The sequence below is a fragment of the Argopecten irradians genome, chromosome 5, assembly GCF_041381155.1.
Source record: "Argopecten irradians isolate NY chromosome 5, Ai_NY, whole genome shotgun sequence".
Taxonomy (NCBI): domain Eukaryota; kingdom Metazoa; phylum Mollusca; class Bivalvia; order Pectinida; family Pectinidae; genus Argopecten; species Argopecten irradians.
In genome coordinates, this window is record NC_091138.1 from 42,918,758 (window position 1) to 42,939,019 (window position 20,262).

At 34.4% G+C, this 20,262-nt stretch overlaps 2 protein-coding genes across 2 annotated transcripts; one reads left to right on the forward strand and one right to left on the reverse strand.

The window, feature by feature from the left end:
* Window positions 1–12,932: 12,932 nt before the first annotated feature.
* Window positions 12,933–15,270, forward strand: LOC138323938 (lysophosphatidic acid receptor 4-like). Its single transcript, XM_069268888.1, has one exon. The coding sequence runs from the start codon at window positions 12,984–12,986 to the stop codon at window positions 14,145–14,147; it is 1,164 nt and encodes a 387-aa protein (XP_069124989.1). The 5' UTR covers window positions 12,933–12,983; the 3' UTR covers window positions 14,148–15,270.
* A 769-nt stretch (window positions 15,271–16,039) lies between these two features.
* LOC138323939 (putative leucine-rich repeat-containing protein DDB_G0290503) lies at window positions 16,040–19,373 on the reverse strand. Its single transcript, XM_069268890.1, has 3 exons — window positions 18,771–19,373; window positions 18,048–18,193; window positions 16,040–16,685 (listed from the first exon to the last, which is right to left on the reverse strand). The coding sequence occupies exons 1-3, from the start codon at window positions 19,252–19,254 to the stop codon at window positions 16,503–16,505; spliced, it is 813 nt and encodes a 270-aa protein (XP_069124991.1). The 5' UTR covers window positions 19,255–19,373; the 3' UTR covers window positions 16,040–16,502.
* Between the last annotated feature and the right edge of the window lie 889 nt (window positions 19,374–20,262).

Genomic DNA, 20,262 nt, shown 5'->3' on the forward strand with positions numbered 1-20,262 from the left:
TATTGAGCCTTCAGCATCATCCATCTGTGTATCATGTTGGAGGGACAAGGAAAATAAACTTGTTAAGCTTGGCATCGTTCCAAAAGAGATCGCCCATATTTTCTTTGAGCCTGTTGAAAAGAATAAAAATGTATCAAAACGCTAAAACAAAGAAAACTCCTACCTGTCATCTGACAACACACACGCCAATGACATAAACAATGAAAATAATAATCAAATTACAATGTAAGGAAAGCGCACCTTTTGTCAAAGAAAAAATGTGGAAGATCGTATATAAAACACTCGTCAAAAAATATGAGGAAGACCGCTAAACCAGGGAGGCAACCTCGTGAAGTCATTATGGTGTGCGATATTTGTATGACTGACCCGGAGAAGTGTTATCATGGTATCATTATGACTGTCTCAAACTTTCAAACGGAGGTAGACCTAAGTCACATTGTTGATGACTAAAAGTGTCTGTGCAACAGTTGTAGACAGGAGGAGTAGATCCGACAAACTGACAAGAAATTCTATATTTAACATGCGCAATCCTGAGTCTCGTTTTAAAAACGAAAGTACAGACAAAATAATCTTTATCTCTTGTGTCGTTAATTAGTGTGTTGTTACTTGTTTCGTGGGTTTTATTTAGTAGAAGACAATTATATTACATTAGAAACATTAAAAATATAATTTAAAAAATATATGCACGTTTTATGGGGGTGTTTAAGCACTGGTTTACACATACGCAATTTCAGCCATTTTACCGGTGTCACGTGATCATCTGCCAAAACCACAATAACGTCTCCATGTGGTGAAACATAAACGGATATATCGGTAGTATGTCCTGATTTTCCTTATGATAAAACATGTTTTTACTAGGTAAGGGGAGTCTATGTAGATTAATGAAGCATGCCACCGAAGACACCAAGCAACACAACCCAACCGGTCACATCATACTGACGACGGGCCAACCAGTCGTCCCACTCCTTTTATTTTGAGCGCTAAGTAGGAGCAGAAACTGCCACTTTATTGACTATGGTGTGTCTCAACCAGGGGACAGCACCCAGAGCCTAACTCACACGGATGAGCGCTCAACAGAAGGCCAAAAGCTAGGTGTTATCAACGGAGACGTTAGAAAAGGTAATATCCTTAATTTAGTCGCCTTTTACGATCATGCAATAGGGACAGCAGGTACAATTTTAACGCCCTACCTGTAGGACGGTATTAGGACTGCAAGTAACCGATACCATGCCAAGCCACCGATTAAAGTTAGTAATCTGTGAATGTTTTCAGTGAGTTGTTCAAATTATACCTAACAGCTATCGACTGACGAACTTGGTGCAGTATCAGTATATAATTCGGAGTTACCGATCCTGCTCATGTCTAAGAAGTCGTTATGATTGTCGGTCGTTCTGTATTTTTAGCGTGTCTTATATACAGAGTATGGAATTTGTCGATGTCTCCTTATATGGTGCTATTACGCTAGCGGTCGTTCTGTATTATATATGCGTTTTTCAATCTTACATCAATATTTCATTTTTATTGGAATAACATAATTTAAATCACTATTAGTCATGAAGTAACCAAATGATTCTGTCCACTAAGCAGTGGCCACTAAGGGAAATGATATTCTTTAATAGCAAAGATATCTAAAATTATCTTGCCCCATCAGCCGGATCAATGGCATCGTTTTCGGAGAAATAAATGAAAAATCTCTTCAAAATGTAGTATTTTGTAAAAATTATCGCAATGTTCAAGTGAACTTTAACTATATAATGTGTCTAGGCGAGATGGCAAACCTAAGACCCTACTAACACACTCGAACTCTCAAGCCAATGTGAAGGAAGCAGTGTCAGTGGAGAGGATGAACGAAAATCATTTTGGAATTAACTTGCTGGCCTCCTTTGTATTTTTTCTCTACTTCATATATCCTTAAATAATGGTAGAGAGTAGCGTTCATCCCTGTACATCGGTGTCAACACCTTCACTAAACACAAAATGCTAACAATGGTAGACTAGGCCGACTGGTTTGCTCACGGGACACGCCATAATGTTTTTGTTTGACCTTCATTTCAGCGCTTGCCCATGTGAGCAAGGCTATGGGTTTTTTCGAGACACACAATATCAAATACATGCTCAGCATATAGGGAGCGGAGCGACTGGTTCGCCTGTTTTCAGTAAAATGTGACCGTTTTTAGTGTTCTTGATTGGTATCTTCCGCCTCATACTTCAGTGAAATAGTATTATAAAAAGAGGAGTTACTATCACAACGAGACACAAAAGCAAGAAGACAGATCTTATCGCATATTTAGTCGCCTTTACAGTCAGTAAATAGGGATTGGCCTTTCCTAGGCAGCCAATAGTATATTTTCTAAAAGCATAATAATTAATGAAACATAGCTATTGGAAGTATCGTTTCAACCGGAATTTTATTTTTTATTTTATTTTCATGAAACTTTATACAATTATAGCTTATGTAATTGTTGGAAGAAAAGGTCAACTACAAAGGTCACTGATACTAAAAATAGGATATAATGTCAATGTGGAGACCGGCAGGTCCGAATACTTGTATTTAACGTGGACCATCCCTTCTGTGACGTCGCTATCCGGATCCCGGTAAACGTATTTTATTTCTCCGTACCCATCTATTATAACTTGCTTCTGACATCGGCATTCGAGCAAATATCTAGACTAGAACCTTTCCGAATGTTTACTTGAAGTGTATCAGTCTGAAGGTGTGACAATTCGTAAATATAGTATGATTTTGCAGATTCTTGCATGAAGTAAAACCCAAGAATCATAAAAGTCGCTAAACAATCAGATGGAATACACATGGAATTACGGGGACCCAAAATGAAAAACTTCACGTCAGTAGTACCAAATGAATGACGTTATCATTATAATAGGAGATTTCAGAAAAGATGGCGTAACGTCACAGAAAGTTTACATCCGGGTCCTCAAAGGTACAAACACAGTATGGCGACTAATAAAAACAATAACAGATACAATGTACGTACATCCCTGCTTCATAATCAATACTTTGACAAAAGTTTACACTTGCATACTTGCTAATTCTGATTTTGAAATGTTTTCTTATTGTTTCACAGGTTACGGATGTTAACATTTTTTTCATATTTTCATTTGTTTATTGCTAAATATACTTGTGTAGATTTAGTGTCGAAGCCACCTATCGAAGCGCTGCCGGGCCATACGTGCACTCGTACCCGTTCATATATGTTCATATAATTCAGGTTGTGTAAAAAGTTGTTATGAATAGATGATTTATTTCAATGTATCATGTTTCTGTTATACATGAAAAGGCTGTTCACAACACGATATGATATAAACAAAACGTGAACCATATCACCAGACCACGGCCGCTCGTGAATGGCTTCGTCGCTGCATTGTTGGGGAAATAAATCATATTAATAATTACCAACACTTTTATCTCAAAAAGTACTTGCTTAAAATATGTATTTCGTTATTTAATATGTACATGTTGTTTTAATGGAGTGCTCTTATATCGTAACAAAATTACGAATAGTAATTAAACTACTGTGTTACACATACACGTATGGCTGCCGATCTCGAAAAATAAAATGGTGAAATCGTTCAGTTTTCATGCTGCAGATTTTATTTTTATTATTTCATTTTCAGCCTCTTTTATGCCATATACTGCTGTGTTAAGTCTCAAATTGAAGTGATATTACTTTTAGATAATTTGAATACATATTAGGTAGACTTCATTTAAATTGATATAAATTACAGATCGTAGTACTGTAAATGCCGACCAGGATAAATATTGCGCAAAGCTTCGAGAATCCTAAATACTAAAAGTTTTATTTTAAAATTTGAGAAAAAGAAACCACAAACTGACTCATTTGTATGTTATAAACTAAATCCTAAAATCAATGACAAAAAAAATAACCAGAATATGTAATTTTATGACACTGAAAATGGACGAAATTCGGGTTCTCGGCGGTACTGTAATGGCTGCCGTGGGAAACGGACCAACAAAATACGGAAATAAAATTGCTGGAAAATATTTTCATTTTAATTTTTGTTAATATCTTTACTTATAATTTGAAAAACGCTTTAACGGAAAGTAGTCCATTTTAATACAGTATTACAGAGAGTAAAATATTTGTCTTGGAAAAAGCTGATATATTTCCTGCTGAATTAGACTCCTTTTGAAAGTCAAAGGTCAGGCCTACATATGAATGTAGCTTGCAAACTGGTTTGTCATAGCTTCTATCATGAATAAAAATAATCATTTAGGTATGGAATTATTGTGTTGTCTTGTATGTTCCAATGATATAAAAAATATGCTTATTTTTAGCGTTTTCAGGCCAAAATTTAAAGATGCTCCACCGCCGACAGAGTAAAAATGATATTCATCATTTGAACAATATTTGGTGTTTAATCGTGTATATATAAAATAATTTATTTCGCCTGTGGTGCATGTGCAATCAGTACTTCATTCCATATAGAATATAGTGCCACGGAATTTTTTCGGGATGCAATTAATTATTTTTCATATTTTTAACTTGAAGTAAAATTAGAAGCTCAAACTTTTCAATGGTGGTAATAGTGTAAAGTAAGTAACTTTTGTAACTGAAGAAAAATACTAAATCGTCTGCTCCTGTTTTTGATAGTGAAAAAATAACATTTGTCAGCGGTGGAGCATCTTAAGGAGTATTAGAAAGAAAATCGGTCATATTTTGAAAAATAATGCGGTGAGGTATACTTTTTATTGGCTTTTCTTATTGCAAATAAGCCAATCTTCATGGAAATTCTAAAAAAAAAACATTTTTCTTGAGATCATTTTTTCAGAAAAAAAAAAGAAAATATGACTATTTTGATGCAATTTTTCACTAAAATTGGGTCCGGATTTAATTTTATAATAACGATATTTCGTTTTATTGTGGAAAACCCAGCTAATTGGATAAAGTTATGAATTCTATATCACCTACTGAAGGTATGAACATGTTACAGGCATATTATTTATATGTTAAGGTATGTTACAGGGAGGAAATATTATTTATTTAAAAAGCCTTAAAATCCGGAATATTAAGACATCAGTGCATATATTTATGCAACCATGGAGGAATAATTTACCCGGTGACATATGATATTTAGGTGGTTTTTGTGATCAGGGTATACCTAAAATAAAATATAAAAAATGAACGAAATCCTTGAGAGGAAACCAGAAGGGATGGTCTAACTTAACTGTTGTATCACCTGAAAACTGAAAGTACTGTAACATGCGAAATTACGTCAGCGAAATATTTCTTCAAAGTCACAAGATTCAAAACAGGAACGAGTTAAAGGCACTACTGACAACTTTTGATCAAAAGTACGGAATGAAACTACCGCGTTCAGGGTAGTTGAACTGTAGGTCTAATTATTAAACTCTATCTACTGTATGAAATTAATTTTACTAAGACAGATTGATTAAATCAATTAATAGATCTGCTTACAGCAAAACCGCGAGTTAATTATTGGCATTTACAAACGAAAAAGAGGGAATGACCGTGAATATGTCTATACTTAGGTTATAAACAGTCTTACAAGGTTCTTATTTCTAGAGATGAATCGCGAAATCTACTTCTGCCCTGTGTCTTAACAAATATTTGTCTCGTTTCCATGTCTACAAGTAACAGCAACCGCAGGGGAATGCCTAGAATCCGTCTGTCAAAGGCATTAGCATTGGTATTTATATCAATTTTAATCAAATGCCGTGAAGGGCAATAAACGGATTCCGTTGAATGTATTATAGATACGCTGTTGGCGTTGTACACGTTGACGTATCTCTCGGTTAATACTCTAGCTAATTACCAATTAGGAATGTGGGCAGGTGGATGTCAGGTTTGATTAAATAAGAATTTATAATCTTTACATTCCCACAAGTGTAATTAAACCCCTGTGATGAAGAAAAAAGTATGTCGGCGTGTAAATATGGAGAACGGTCTCAATGCGGTGAACATCATTTCGCTGGACTTTCTATTCTACTTAAAAGTCTTACAAGTGCTAACTCTCGTGATGATCCTGATGAAAAAAAAATGGTTAAAGTTACCTTAGAGAATGATATTCTCGTCAAAGAGTTATAAAATTTTAGTTGCTTCGCGAGATTTGAAGTAGTTGGTGTTTAATCGTGTATATATGTGTTTAATTAACAAAAAAAACACGTAAAATAATGTATTATTCTTTTAGCACATAGGATAAAGTGCCATGGATTTTTTGGGGGGTCGCATTTCTGCCCTGCAGGTAGGGCGTTAAAACTGTACCTGCTGCCCTTATTGCATGATCGTAAAAGGCGACTAAATTAACGATCTTGTCTTTTCTATTCTTCCTAACTGACTTTATCTCTCCTAATGCCTCCCTTGGTACCGCCTCACTTTTGGCCTTGCGATGAGCGTACGCCCCTGTGAGGAAGGCTCTGGGTTCCGTCCCCTGGCCGAGACAGACCAAAGTCTATAGAAGTGGTAGTTTTCGCTCCTGCTTAGCGCTCAGATACGGGGAATGGGACGACTGGTTCGCTCCTTGTAAGTATAATGTGACCGGGTGGGATGTGTTGCTAGGTGTCTTTGGCGGCATGCTTCAGTGATATAGCACTATAAAAAGGGCAACAGTTCCACTATACAAGATGACACAACATGAATATACCACAGTCTCCCAAAACACGCACCTCGCACAACAAACACACAACACACCGCATACATGGGAAGCTGTCCTTACATGACCATAGCTGTTAATAGGACGTTAAAGGGACAATTCGGACTAAGAGAACATTAAAATTTGTACATATCGGAAAAAATCCCAGTTCTAATGGAAATTAGATCAGTCGGTTTTACTGTGATATGCCAGAAAAGCCCATGGTGGTGAAATGTTCAAACTCGCTCGCTGTCCGCCATTACACATTGTAGTCGAACGTCTTGTATGCCGAACCTTGTCCCTTGCTCGTAAAGTAATGCAACTTTTGTATAGAACTGCTCAAATCGCTTTGACAGTAGTGTGTTTACTTATAAGGTGAATTGTCTTGCCTAAAATCATTTTAGCACCTCCACAGTGGTTATATAGTTCATTTGTTTAACGTGCATGACTTTGGCTCGGGTATGGGTACAGCGTACACATGTACCTGCTTAATTGTATTGATCAACGATTTATAATTTCAGCGGTATCAATTAAAATACTTAACAATGACGTGGAATTTGCCATTATTTTATATTATATGTTTCATAAGAAATGTAGAACAATACAGTTATGCTATATTTTGCTTCTTGGTTATGTAAAATAATTAGCCTGAGTGAATTGTCCCTTTAATTAATCAAACAAAAAAAGTGTCGCATTTAATTAATTTTAATATTTTTATCTTAAAGTAAAATAAGAAGCTCAAACTTTTCAATGTTTTCTAAGGTAATGGTGTAAAGTAAGTTTTTTTTGTAACTGAAGATGGCCCTGCAGGTAGGGCGTTAGAATTGTACCTGCTGCCCCTATTGCATGATCGTAAAAGGCGACTAAATTTAGGATCTTATCTTTTCTCTTCTTCCTAACTGACTTATCTTTCCTAATGCCTCCCTTGGCACCGCCTCACATTTGGCCTTGAGTTGAGCGTTCGCCCCTGTGAGGAAGGCTCTGGGTTCTGTCCCCTGGCCGAGACACACCGAAGTCTATAAAAGTGGTAGTTTCTGCTCCTGCTTAGCGCTCAGCATACAGGGAGTGGGACGACTGGTTCGCCCGTTGTCAGTATAATGTGACCGGGTGGTGTGTGTTGCTTGGTGTCTTCGGCGGCATGCTTCAGTGATATAGCACTATAAAAAGGGCAACAGTTCCACTATACAAGAAGACACAACATGAATATACCGCAGTCTCCCAAAATACGCACCTCGCATAACATACACGCAGCACACCACATACATGGGAGGCCGTCCTTACATGACCATAGCTGTTAATAGGACGTTAATTAATCAAACAAACAAACAAACAATGTAACTGAAGAAGAATACTAATTCGTCTGCTCCTTTTTTGATAGAGAAAAATGATATATATTCGTCAACGGTTGAGTATCTTTAAAGATGCTCCACCGCTGACAAATGGTATTTTTTTCACTATTAAAAAAAAACTTTAAAAAAGTTACTTACTTTACACCATTACCATCATTGAAAAGTTTGAGCTTCTAATTTTACTTCAAGTTAAAAATATGAAAAATAATTAATTGCATCCCGAAAAAATTCCCTACCACTATATCCTATATTGAATGAACTACTGAATGCGCATGCACCAAAGACAAAATAAATTGTTTTATATTATTTTTTGTGTTAATTAGACTATTATATACACGATTAAACACCAATTATTGCTCAAATGATGAATATCATTTATGCTCTGTCGGCGGTGGAGTATCTTTAAGTGAACGGTAACAGCGTGAATTAGAAAATGTTTTATAATGACGAAAGAATGATACTAAGATTTGTAATTATATTTCGAATCAGTACTATTTTGTTTTCATTTTAACCTAAAAGCAAAGTAAAATGGTACTTCTGCGAAATATATTTAACTCTTTTATGCGCCATCGACTTTGTGACAATTGTAAACTTCGACTAGATAATAATTTGAAATTTTTATTTGCATCGAATCTCGTCAGGAGGTCAAGAGAATAACCAACGAAGACTATTAATAAATACCAAAAGCAACATGGCTAATTGCATGGTCCATTTCAACTAAAAAATGAGCTGTAAATTGAAATAGAACAAAAAAGAACTAAAAGTGAAACCAATGTGGTTCAAATATGACCAACCTGTTAATTAAGTTGCTGTCGAGGGTATGAAGCGGGTTAAAACTTATGCATCCTATTGACATCTGTATTGTACCCCTGATTAGTCTGATGTTCTTGATACCCTATCACGTGACCATCGTATCCAATTAAATATTTTGTGATCGAATAATCCACGCATCCTCACCATCATCTTTGCCACGTGATCAAAGCATCACAAGGCGGGAACGCAATAAGTATCTCATAATCCTGGTCATGTGACTGAAGCTGACGAAAGGCAAAGAAATAAGCTTTCATCTCAAAGAATGTGATGAGCATTGCCATCGCATCGTCGTGACAGACAGGAGCAGTCTATCTTATCCATATCAAGGTAGGTCGATAGATACATTCTTATACCTTATTTCAATATATATAATTTCCTTTTTTATAGTTACATTTTTTCTTACAACTGAATACAGCAAGTTCTATATTAATACCTTCCAATACATGATTTTTTTTATCAATCCACTTTGTTTATAGTTAATTTATATAGCAACGTCTACATTCATACCTTTCAATACATGATTTTCTTCATCATTCCAGTATGTTAATAGGTACATTTTTACTTCCAGCTGAATATAGCGAATTGTCTATTCATACCTAATTTCAGTATATGATTTTCTTTAACATTTATTTATATGTTTAACAGACTGATATAAAACGTAAGGTTCTCTTAATCTTCGTAGATTTATATTTCAGACCCATTTTTAAAATCATACGATTGATAAATTGATCAGTAAAAAATGAAAAAAAAAATCGATTTACTTCATAACCTATAGCATCGCAATCCTTTTAACGGGTATCAGAAAGATTTTTTTATGTTATTTGAATGACTGTCGATCAAAGCTTTTCTGACTGTAGGAACTAGGGTCCATAGTTATCAATTATCTAGAGATTGTGATCTGATATAGTGTTTTATGGAAAATCATTTAATTACATAGTATGCACTATCCAGTATGATTTTCTTTTTATAGTTACATTTTTACTCACAGCTGAATATAGCAAATTCTATAGTCATACCTAATTTCAGTATATGATTTTCCTTTACAATTGTATACATGTTAAACGTACTAATGTAAAACGTTAGCTTTTCGTAACCTTCGTAGATTTATATTTCAAACCAATTCTTAAAATCATTCAATTGATAAATTGATCAGTAATTTTTTTTTTAAATCTATTTACTTCAAAACCTTTAGCATCACAATCCATTTAACCATTTAACGAATAGATATAAAAAAAATGGTGCAGCTTTTTCTTTAAGAAAAATTATTGATTTTCTCTCAATTATTATAAAAATAACTTGGCATCGATTTTGACAGATTTTCTATAGTTTGTAGAATGACTATCGATAAAAGCTTTTCTGACTCTAAGAATTAGGATCCAAAGTTAAAACTCAAGAGATTGTGGTCTTATATAGCGTTTTATGGGAAATTCTTTAATTACATAGTACGCACTAGCCAGTATGCGTTTGGCTGCAGAAAGCATCAAACAACACCATTGATTTTTTTATTAGAACTTGATGGTAATGTATTCAAATGATTTGAAACATCGCAATCTTCAGTAAGAGATGAAAGGAATTTTCTTATTAAATGTATGTCTTTTAATTTCGGATATGTTAAACAATAGACTTCCGTTCTACAAAAACCGTATAAGAAAATAGAATCAATATGGTGTTTCGTTATCACTGCCGTAGATATATTGATAACTAAATTGTACAAAATATTAACAAAAAAGTAATTTATAATTTCAATGAATGAAATTATTACATGCATAATGTAATAATCATTCAAAATTTGTTTCTTATTCTATAATACCATAAAAATAAATTTTGTCACCCTTTTAAAGTGATCTAACTTTATACTGGTATATGAAAGTAAGTAAAAAAGTTTTTTTTTTTGATTATGAAGCTCGCAATCATTACGTATATAATCATGAATTCTTCTAAAAAAATCATTGATGCCATAATGGCGCCATACCTACATGTTGGGACGACTGGTTCGCCGGTTGTCAGTATAATGTGACCGGGTGGGGTGGGTTGCTTGGTGTCTTCTGCGGCATGTTCCACTATACAAGAAGACACTACATGAATATACCGCAGTCTCCCAAGGACACGCATCTCACACAACATACACGCAACACCCAGCATACATGGGAGGCCGTCCTTACATGACCATAGCTGTTAATAGGACGTTAATTAATCAAACAAACAAACAAACAAACCATACCTTTTAGCATGTTGGTAGGTCACAAAGATGTTATCCAGGCAATGCGACCTGTTCAATGCCTCAGTGTATGATGGCATTATTTTGTAAATTGGTAAAATCTAATGTTACGTGATATGAGTGCCCTACTGCCAAAGATAGCCTTTTATCGCTACCATGTATTCGCCATATGTTTGAAAGTTACTAAGACGCTAAATATTTTATATACGAAAATAAATAAGATAATATTGTCAAGAAATTAATGCGAAGTATAGTTTTTCTACGGTTGTCAATATTACAATTCATATATTATAAAATATTTTAAAATTAAGTATGATCGGCATAGAAACACAGCGCCTACGACGTTTTCTTGTCGGAAACCCAAACAGATTTGTATTGTAATATGATTATGTCATTAAATGCCCAAACCGTTATTTATAATATATTTTAAACATGAAAATCATACCATTGAAACGTATTGATTTATATATCATGATTGGATGGCAATGGGAGTTTTTGTTTTATTAAGTAAAACTGTATTGAGACATCTGGATGACATTCAGTGTGTTTGAATGCTTCGAGCACAGGTAAACCATTTTAATCTGGCCAGATACGTGGGTAATTAATCATTTCGTAATTATACCTATATAAGATTATACCATTATAAGCTGTGGTCAGCATGCACTTATTATATCCGATAGAAGTCGTGGTCACCGTGCAGCTGTTACAAGCGACAGATGGACATTAATGACGCACGAATTAATTATACGTTGAGTACTAGCATGAGCTTAAACCGAATGAACGTCACCACTAGGATGTACTCTATAACCACTAATACAGAACAGTGGGATCCGTGTAAGTGTACCGTTAATTAACGTTAATTAATTAATTAGAACTGTATTCTTATTAATATCAGACGAGTTTATAATTAAAGACTTTGAACTTAAAGCACTAGCTTTTCAAATTTGAAGGTAGTACACATGTCTATTTCACAACAAACTCTCATCCAAATAAGGATATATTAACAGTATTACATTCAGCGAAGACCATTAAATGTCCACGTCTTTTATAGATGTGATCTGTTTCATGACATGTGATTTATCATGGAAATACTAAATAGATGAGATAAATAGGTTATGCTTTTCGGCAATAAAACAGAAGGTTGTGAAGACTAAATCTTTGCAATCAGTTACAGCAGTTCCCTTTCAAAACGTATCGATTTCAATTTTTTCTGAAAAAATGTATTACGACCGTTGCGGAATAAGTGATTTGATAAAGTAATTTCTGAATATTGTCGTAACAAATATTGACTTTTTTGTGTTCCCGTAAAATTCGTCTGCATTATCTTTGTTTATAAACATTTTCTTAATGTTACTTAATATTAAGTATTATTTTAGCTCGAGGGAATATAGATGAACATCATATATATAAAGAGTGACGAAGATATTTGATCATTTAAGAATAAATACCAGATAAAGGAAAACACATCTGTTAACATTATCATTGTTTGTTTGTTTAATATGACAAATAAATTATTCTCTTATGCCCTATTAAAACTTTATTGTAATTATTGATAAAACAATATCGTTCTCTTTTAAAAGTTGTATACATTTTAACTTATTAATTCTGTATGACCATATGTTATTGAATACACCTGTTGTGTACAAATACTTAAAAAAACATTAGGTTGATCTACAAATACATTGTATACTGTCTAGTTTCTAATATTCGTGGCGATATCAATTTCGTTAATCTCGCGGATCCATCCAAATTCGTAAAATTTATAAAAAATCATGTTTTTTTTCGATTAATATCTTATGACGCTTTCAAACTGTACAACTATATTTCTTGAAAATAATTCCCTGTGAATATGTTCCAAACAGTAAATTGCGAAATATTACACCAGCAAAATTAACAATGATACAGTATTGAGAAAAAAACAAACTTTTGAACCATTCTGTTGTATATCATTGCAGATTTCTACTATAATCATGAACGACAGCAACTGTGCATACGACTACTCTGTGGTAGAGGATCTAGTCGGGAAGAACATCACTGAGGAGGACAGACTAAAATGGCCATGTGCGCTTAGAACTCTCTGGGTGGAAATCCTGCCCTTTGTGACCCTAGTTCGCGGATTGCTTTCCTACGGTACCTCATTGGTCATCGTCCTGGGCCTGTTACTGAACTGTGTGTCATTTATAGTCCTGACCCGTAAACACATGCGGAGGTCGACCACCAATCTATACCTGTCAGTGTTAGCGGTGTATGACATGTTGTCGCTCACTATGAACTTCATGATTGGTGTGCTGCGAGGCCAGAACCTGTCAATCAACAAAGATTTTCAAGACCACGAATCGCTTTGCAAATTCCATGGAGTCATTGTGGAGCTCTTCAACCTACTTTCGGTCTGGGTGATTCTCTCTTTCACGGTGGAAAGATTCATCATGATCAAATTTCCGCTGAAAGCCAAGACATTGACGGTCCGGCGGGCAGCCTTCGCGATCATCGGTGTATCGTCTGCCGTTTTTCTCTTCTCCATGCACAAAGTCGCTGTGTCTGGTTTTGAAGGAGATTCCGTATTCGGGTACAAAGCTTGTAAGACGCGAAGAGCAATATTTCCTGAAATAATTTACTTTTATGTAGCATTCAACACGTGGCTGCCAACCTTTATAATAGTTGGTCTGAATGCTTTAATCATCTTCGAAATCCGGAAAAACCAAATAAAACGCAAAGCGATGACGACGACATCTTTGTCAAAGAAGGATGAGAAGGCCACAAAGCTTCTGCTTGTTGTATCCAGCACTTACGTCATTCTGATTTTGCCTCTTGGGTTGATCCAGTCAACAGAGCTGATCTGGAATACGACCGCTAAAGTAAACCCCGGGCATCCAGACTATATAGATTTTCAGTCCACCAAGATCAAGCTGAAATGGGCGAGAGCGTTTTTCTTTTTCTTCTATCAGTTTAATTTTGCAATCAACTTCTTTCTGTACGTCTCCTCCTCCTCGGCAACAAGATTTCAGGCGACTCTACGGAAGCTTTTCGGGATGAAGGTTAAGGAAGAGGATATGACGTGGATGCGCACCCAAGCTACAAAAAGCAATGCAGTTGCGCCTAGTGCGCAGTCTACAGCCGTAGCTCCCGCTGAATGATAGCCGATCGCCGGAACCCCAACCCCCTATAACGGAACTTTTGCCGAAAACACCTGTCATGGGACGTTTGCCGAAACCACCTAGCTGTCATGGAACTTTCGCCGGAACCACCTGTCGTGGAACTTTTGCCGGAACCACCTGTCATGGAACTTTCGCCGGAACCACCTTTCGTGGAACTTTTGCCGGAACCACCTGTCATGGGACATTCGCCGGAACAACAGGCATGATTTATTAACTAACAAATAATACTCTTATTTTTTCCATAAACGGATTTTGGATGTCGTCCTTTCCTTTAAGTCACTGCCGTCTAGACGGCTACATTACCTCTTTTATAATTGATGCTTTGTTGGAAAATCAGTACTTTAAACAATATTGTTGTAGGGAAAAAAGGTTGTTTCCTTTGGGTTAGTGCACTGGCATCTAATAAATGCACATTTTGGCATTTCTCTAAGGAGAAGATTTTCCCAACCTGCTTTTGTGATTTAGTGATTTAATTGTTCTTTTTAATAAACGCAATACATTCCTGAATTAAATGTGTTCTAGTCGGCATCGGGTAAGATGTTGTTCATTATTACAAAAATATTACATTATCATTAATATGTTTACATGATTTACTTATTGGTAAGGTTTGTTTGGTTTTTTTTTTGTTTTTTTTTAATTCTGTGACGTTTTAACCACAAAGAATTCATTATCATAATTTTGCTACTGAACATCCGTCCAACACCGCAGAATCCACCTGCGGTATTTATCAATATTGTCTTAATTATTTTTGTTCTCTTCAGTTATAAAAAAACTTTCTATTCCTTCATATTTGTTTCACAAAACACAAAAACTGTACAGAATATATGTTGTGTCGGGTGATATGTTTATTTAACTGAAGATATTTGATTTTTGATACGCTTTTTCAGGGTGTGAAATTCTCCAGTGATTGCATTCTTACTAATAAAGGAGTTTTTTTCCGGAGATATTTAGATAAATGTGGAGTGCTATTTTTCACGAGGTACTAATACCTATTAGTTGGCACTTGGTGAATGATTAGAAAATAAGAGTACAAATACCACTATTTTGTAATTCATATATTTGATATATGAAAACTAAAATTTAAAAAAAAATCAAATATTAATGCAAATTAAAATATAAAAGTATGATAGTATATTCATTATTTGAAAAAAAGAGTAATGTTTTGAATAAAAACTAATGATAAAATCTACAAACTGCGTATTTTATGTCTTTTACATTTGGGAGATTTTATACATATTGTCCAGTTTCAGTCATTAATCAAAACTTATATAATTGTAGATATTGCTGGAAGATTCCGTCAAAATATCTGTAATTTGCAGAACAATGTTTTCATGTTATGGCTATTAGTTACACAATAAAATATACAAAATATGTACAGGGAGTAAATTTAAATATGTACTTTGAATATTCGTAAATCAATATGTATTGGTTGATATAGCACAAGTTAAGAATAAATTGTTTTGTTGTTGTAACAAACGTGTTCTTTTCTGATATATATAAATTTACACACCATCAAATATTTACCCATAAATATGTTCCCAAAAAATGTGAGGTTACCGGGCGATAACTTTATGTTTGATATTATTAAGCCCACTATTTCGGATAAAGAGAAACTCAATTTCGTAGAATACGAATTAATAGAAACATCTTTCCATATAGGCGAAATAGATAATTGCTGTTCGCAAAAGTACGTCATACGCATAAGTAAATTCAAACGAGTATTGTTATTATAATCATATTTACGATTATGTTTGCAAATCCGTTTTATCCACTTTCTGTATGAATTTATATTGTCCTATCAATGCTTCAAAGTAAGGTACTTCTGTATTGTCTATTTCAAGAATGCAGATATAATACACAATATCATGATATTTAAAAGTATAATTTCCTTTATTTTTTTCACATGCTGTGATAACTGGTCATTTTACGATGATTTTATATATCAAAATGTCTTCTATGCATTTAAACAAAACTGGTGTTTAACACATCGATATAAAATTCCTCGACGCACTTCCGATGTCCTCGTATGCTCATGAAGTATCATAAGTCTAAATGAAATACATTTTTCGTTTCGTTTTAACGGTATTGCAACAAATATGACGTCATGTTACTGTAAAATGACAGGACATAGGTTGTATATAAAGATTGATTTATCTGAACCAAATGTTTGTATTACCCTATTTCATTATTGGATGAACGAGTCAAAGAAAGTTATAGCTTATAGGCCACAACGAAAATAGGATTCCATCTCAGTATATGAAATATTGAAATTATAAACGATTAAGTTCTTGTAACACTGTCCTTTATGACAACTGAACGTTCTAGAAATATATATCAGTTAGGACATATGACGTGTCTGAACTTCCCGAGAACATCCGGGTAGTAGTAGTAGAGGTCAAAACCCCCGGCGTATCCTACACGGTAGATGTTCTCCAAGCCGTTGTCCCAGTGCACGTACTTTAGTCCAGGAGGCGTGTGTTTGTCCATGACTACGCCTCGCACGTGGTCGTGTCCGTCCTAAAGCAAATGTATTCAATCTTAAATCTTACAGGTTTATAAATATTTTAACTGAATACTAAAGGACAATGTATGGTTTGTGCCCTTTTTGGCCCCAAAATCCATCAAGTTTTCAAAACTATTATTTAAAGTTAATTTGTTGTATTCTAAATATAAGGATATTCCTGATTAAACTGTTTTCTAATTTTGCAGATGTAGTTACCATGATAACAATCCAAAATATGCATAAATTATTAAAATGTGAAAATTTTGACAATTTGTCTATGAAACTATAGAGCGCAATCTTGAACAAACCTTATATTTACTAAGAATATGTATGCACGTCCAATACATCTTGAGGAGAAATTAAAAAGTTTGTTCAAGGATTCTGTCTACGGTTTCTAAATAAAACCTATAAAAATGGCCAAAATTTCCGCATTTTCATTATTTATGCATATTTCGAGGAGCTACCGTGGCACCTGAAGCTGTAAAAATTAGAAAACTATCATTACAATTAAATTAGGGATACACTAAATAACGATAAAATTACGACTAGGTCTATATTGCTCCCTCTGTCAAAACCATATATAAACAGGAAATCATTTTAATAGTGCTTTACCATATTCATAACATTAAATAAATACGGCAAGTAACAGTTAGTTTTGATAGGATTAAAATATATCTTATACAATTGACATGTATTATATCAGAGTTTTAATGAATAAAAAAATTGAAAATACACGGATTCACATTTTACAAATTTTGTTCATACCATTATGAAATTAAAAAAAAAACAATTCTTATAAAATATCTGTAATCATTTTAGGTAACATGACATAATAAAATAGTTGGTTCTGATTCCATTGATCAAGGGCTACAAATTAATACGCAATATGTTTCTAATGTGATGTCATAAAGAAATTTTAAATACAGCGTCGCTTTTTTCAGAGACGTTATCGGATTTCCTTGGTAAAGGTATGAATTCCAATCAGAAAGCCATAAAAAAGAAAATATAAAGTCGTTTTTGCTGTGCCGTTATATGTATCGGATTTTATTCATAGAGATTAGAAGAAAAAAACATTATTGTTTTTTCATTGTTGTTTCATAAACGCTATCGAGACCAACGTTTAACATAGGAAATTCATATCGATGTCCTACGATTAGGTTACAACAGTGATAATCGAGTAACGCACGGTATATAGGAAGACCTGCGTAATTCTATTTCAATTTAACTGTTCACAAATTTGTGATCATTGTAGTTATAACGTTTAGCTAATATATTTTGCGACAAAATTATCCATCTCGTTTTACATTACCATTTCAAAAATTAAAAGTAATTTCGGAAAGATGACCTATTACATCAGTAAATTCTAATGTATTTACCTGATCTCCATAGGTCCAGTCTCGTCCTCTGATGACGGCAGTACCGGCGGTAACGTTACCGGTGACGGAGATGTTCGAGTGGGTGAAATGTTCACACAAAAAGTCAGTCACATTTCCTTGTATAGTCATCGCTTCGTGCTGAATATCTGCCAACAATACCATCCCACACAATTAGTAAATACATTTACATATTTCAAACTAAAATCTTATTTATGATTCCTATTAAAAAACAAGAGAGAAAAACTTTAACAAGAGATATGTTCAATAGGTCCTGAACAATTTGATATATAATTAAATCATATGTAGCGACAAAGTTAACATTGTGTGCGTAGCATTGATATCATTTCTAAGATATAAACTTATACAAGGTAGTTTATTTCATTATGCAGAAACAATGCGTTCATTTCCGTAAAAAAATATTCCGGTCAAATAAGATGAGATAAGGGGACGCTACAATTCTCACTGGTGAAAGCTGACTATTCCATAAGAGGTCGGTTTTTTGAGCAATGAACCCTGTAACACTCTATTATCACAAGTTTCATATATTAACAAATAAACAACATTTATTTCAAAATCACACCATTTGTCCCAAACTGTTTGGAATGCAATGATACATGCGTGTATATTTGGATAAACAAAACTATGTTACGTCTCCCATTGTTATCGCTTATTGCAATATCATGTGAAGACATTTCATTTTTAACAAAAGCAGAACAGTAGTACCTTGTGATTTTGATAGGGTGCTTCTTAGTTCCATATTGACGTCGTCTAACTCAGTCACGCGGTCCTGGATGTTTGCAAATGAAGTCTGTAAGTTTCGAAAACTTGCATTTTGACTGGATTCCAGAGCGTCCAATTTGGTCTGCATTGACGACGTCGATTGGTTTTCTAGCGTTGAAATGGTGGCGTTTTGTGAGGCAACAACAGCCTGAAGTTGTCCAACATTTGTCTGGAGTTGAAGCGCGGTAGTTTGAAGTTGGTTCAGATTGGATAAAAGTTGATTGATGGTGGTTTGCAGTTGACTGTTTTCTTGCTGCTGTACATCAAATTTAGATTGAAGCTCCTGCAACTGCGACAGAACATGCTGCAGTTCAACGTTCCCATTGCCTTCACTTGGATTAGGCGGACTGCTGAGTTCGCCATTAATTCCTGCTGATATCAACGATACGGAGATGAAAATGAAACTCGCAATTACTGGCAAAAACATTTTGAAAAGCAACCACAACTTGAACCTGTAGACGCGAAGAGTTAAACTTTCGTAATGCAATATATCTCCTCCACCCCGTCTATCTATATCTTTGAGAGATATTTAGGAGAACTCCAGTCTTGTTAGATTTGTTATGACGCAGTCTAAGTCTTCCTTATTTTGACTAGAAAGACTTACGACATCAATTTAAATGGATCGGTCGACCTTTGAAAGCCTAGTCAACTTAACCAGACACTTTTAATAAAAATAAATATCAGATTTAAATTGATAATGTGTGATAATTTATGAAATGTATCAGTACATTGTATATATTTATCTGTTTATAGATATGAACATTACTATTCAGTTCAATTTTAAACATTTTTTTGATTACATAAGAAGTTGTTCAGTGTCTGATCTTCAAAGAAATGTCTATCAATAGGATAGCTATTCTATCGAATCTATCATAGATTGGATTTGTACCCAGGAAACGATGGAATGCGATCATGTAACGCAACTCTCTAATTCAATATCATTATCACCGATGTGGGCGAAGAGACGCGCCTACCTCAGGCCCTCGCCTAAAATCTTATTTACACTGGAACCATTATTGTTGATTGGCTACTGGCATTAGGCTATAGATTAGGCTGTGTTTAAACCGCTATTCCATGCCTTGTCATCCTGTGTCCTCATTATAACAATAACTCTGTCCTCTTTAGCATCTCTTTACTTGAACTGATTTCAAAATACAATATCTGTACAATTATTCCAAAAATAAATAAAAAAAGACAAATCAAGGTTTATATTTCTTCATTAAAGAAATATTAATATTCATTTCTATTGATACAAATATCAACTACCTAAATAAACTGTGCAAAATGTCATTACTGTTTAATTTAAGTTTGGATCGGGATTTTACTTGTAATATATTTGGTTGAAATTCGGCTTTGTGTATTGCATAAAAGAATTTCTCAAATCTTGGCGACTATTCCAATCCCACGTGAAACCGCTGAAAGTAATCGGCTATAT

Excerpts from the sequence above, each read along its gene's own strand:
- LOC138323938 (XM_069268888.1), top strand. The coding sequence starts at position 12,984 with ATGAACGACAGCAACTGTGCATACGACTACTCTGTGGTAGAGGATCTA.
- LOC138323939 (XM_069268890.1), bottom strand. The coding sequence starts at position 19,254 with ATGTTTTTGCCAGTAATTGCGAGTTTCATTTTCATCTCCGTATCGTTG. Across the intron at positions 18,194-18,770 it reads CACCCTATCAAAATCACAAG|ATATTCAGCACGAAGCGATG; the intron begins GTACTACTGTTC and ends TATTGTTGGCAG. Across the intron at positions 16,686-18,047 it reads ACTGGACCTATGGAGATCAG|GACGGACACGACCACGTGCG; the intron begins GTAAATACATTA and ends CATTTGCTTTAG.